Raw genomic sequence first — 1,750 nt, 5'->3', positions numbered from 1 at the left:
CTTTGTGTACCGGCGCTGTTGCTTCAGGCCGCTCGGAGTGTGCACGGCTGTCCACGGTGTGCGGTGCACAGGGCCACCCACCGCAGGCTGCTTCCGAGCCGGTCCTGGTTCGGTTCTGCCGGATTGGGTTCAGACCGACTGGGACTGTTGGTGTCCTTTGCTCCTGGCCCTGGCGGTGGCCGCATGCTGTGTTGCTTGAATGCTCGTTGCTTCTGAAAGCCTGGATTCTCACAACTGTTGGATTGCCGAAGCCGCCATGAAGCCCCTGGTGGGGCCCCCACACAGGGCTCGGAGCCCACGTGGCGTGGCAGCAGGACCCACGGGTGGCCAGGCCACTCGCCCAGCACGGGCCGTGTCTGCCTTGCAGGAAAGAATTGGCGGAGGCCCACAAGACGAATCAGCCATGCGGGAAGTGCTCCTTCTACCTTCTCATCAGCAAGACGTTTGTGGAGGCGGGCACAGCCCGGGCCAAGGAGAGGAGCAGCCAGGGGCAGGCGGAGCTCCTGTTCGCCAACGCAGAGGAGGAGTTTTTCTACGAGGTGGGGCTGTCGTTCCTCAGTGTGGGAAGTGTAAGTTGTGCCCGCCCACTCTGTCCGGTCCCTCGAGTGTGGCCCTGGCAGCGATTAGCTCATGGGGTTGGGCACATGGCAGGTGCTCAAACAAACACTTGCCCACTCCCCACCCCCTCATTGGAATGGGAACAGGGCCCAGGGAGGACCCCACCTGTGAGTTGCGAGTGGAAGTGGATTCATGGTGTCACTCGCCCACCCCGCCCCCTGCTGGCAGGGGTCATTTGCCCCACTGGGCATGCTAGCCCTCCGCGAAAGCACCGTGTAACCTGAGCCCCGGGGCCCTGGCTGCCTACGTGTCTGAGGGTCTGTGTTTTGTGGGCTGGATGAAGCCCCTGGTGGGCAGGGCCAGCTCTGCCCTTCATTCCCAGGGAGTGAAGCCTGCGATGGAGGTGTGTCCCTGAGCTGCTCAGCCAGGCAGGACCCAGCTGTTGGTGTGGCTGGGCACACCTCCTGGGCCTGGTGCTGGAAGCGGCTGGGAGAGGGAGACTTGCTAGATTGAACAGTCTGGACTTCACTTGTCCATCACAGGGGGCATGGAAAATGAGCCCCTCGGTGGGACTCTCGTGGCCCTGAGACCCTCAGGTTTCTGGCAGAGCCTGCCTGGGGCACTTTGCACAGCCGAGTCCACCTGAGTGTGTTCTACTTGAAGCTCTGCTCGTGCCACCTCCACCACCTGGAATCCTGTGGTCTCTTGGTCAGCCGAGTTGTTGACCCTGGCTGTCTTTCGGTTAGGAGGCCACCCTCAAGTTCAGCTACTCGGTGCTGGAGGAGAGTGACACCCGCCTGGGGGGCAGGTGGTCTTTCGACGACGTTCCGATGAAGCCGCTGCGCACCGTGATGCTGGTCCCGGCCGACAGGATGGGCGCCATCATGGGCAGACTGAGAGACCACCTCTCCCTGTGACCCGGCCCGCCGACCCGAGGGATGGTGGGGGCTCGTCGCCGTGAAGCGACCAGAACACTCAGCAGACATCTATTGAAAACCCGAGACTTTATTCAGTGCCAGGCCCTCTACAGAAGCGGGCTGCTGTACCCGGTGACTGGCACGCTTACAGAATGCCTGCAGTTTTGCTTGATTTTCCCTTTGGGTCAGATTATGAATGGTGGGTTAAAAACCTTTCCAATCAGAAGGAAAACATGCGGTAGTCATTTCAAGAACTCAATAAAAACTTTTTTTTT

At 60.6% G+C, this 1,750-nt stretch overlaps 1 protein-coding gene across 1 annotated transcript in view; it reads left to right on the top strand.

Moving 5' to 3' along the window:
- Positions 1–1,750, top strand: part of LOC101653217 (BRCA2 and CDKN1A interacting protein) — a 7,999-nt gene extending 6,249 nt beyond the window's left edge. Inside the window, exons 6-7 of the mRNA XM_004700876.2 lie at positions 368–539; positions 1,305–1,750. Of these exons, the coding sequence (XP_004700933.1) occupies positions 368–539; positions 1,305–1,475 (343 nt within the window). The 3' untranslated portion in view covers positions 1,476–1,750. The remainder of the gene's footprint in view (positions 1–367; positions 540–1,304) is intronic.

Source organism: Echinops telfairi, unplaced genomic scaffold, assembly GCF_000313985.2.
Source record: "Echinops telfairi isolate 266 unplaced genomic scaffold, ASM31398v2 ScPeMD7_70;HRSCAF=299, whole genome shotgun sequence".
Taxonomy (NCBI): domain Eukaryota; kingdom Metazoa; phylum Chordata; class Mammalia; order Afrosoricida; family Tenrecidae; genus Echinops; species Echinops telfairi.
This window is presented reverse-complemented; position numbering and strand designations above follow the sequence as displayed.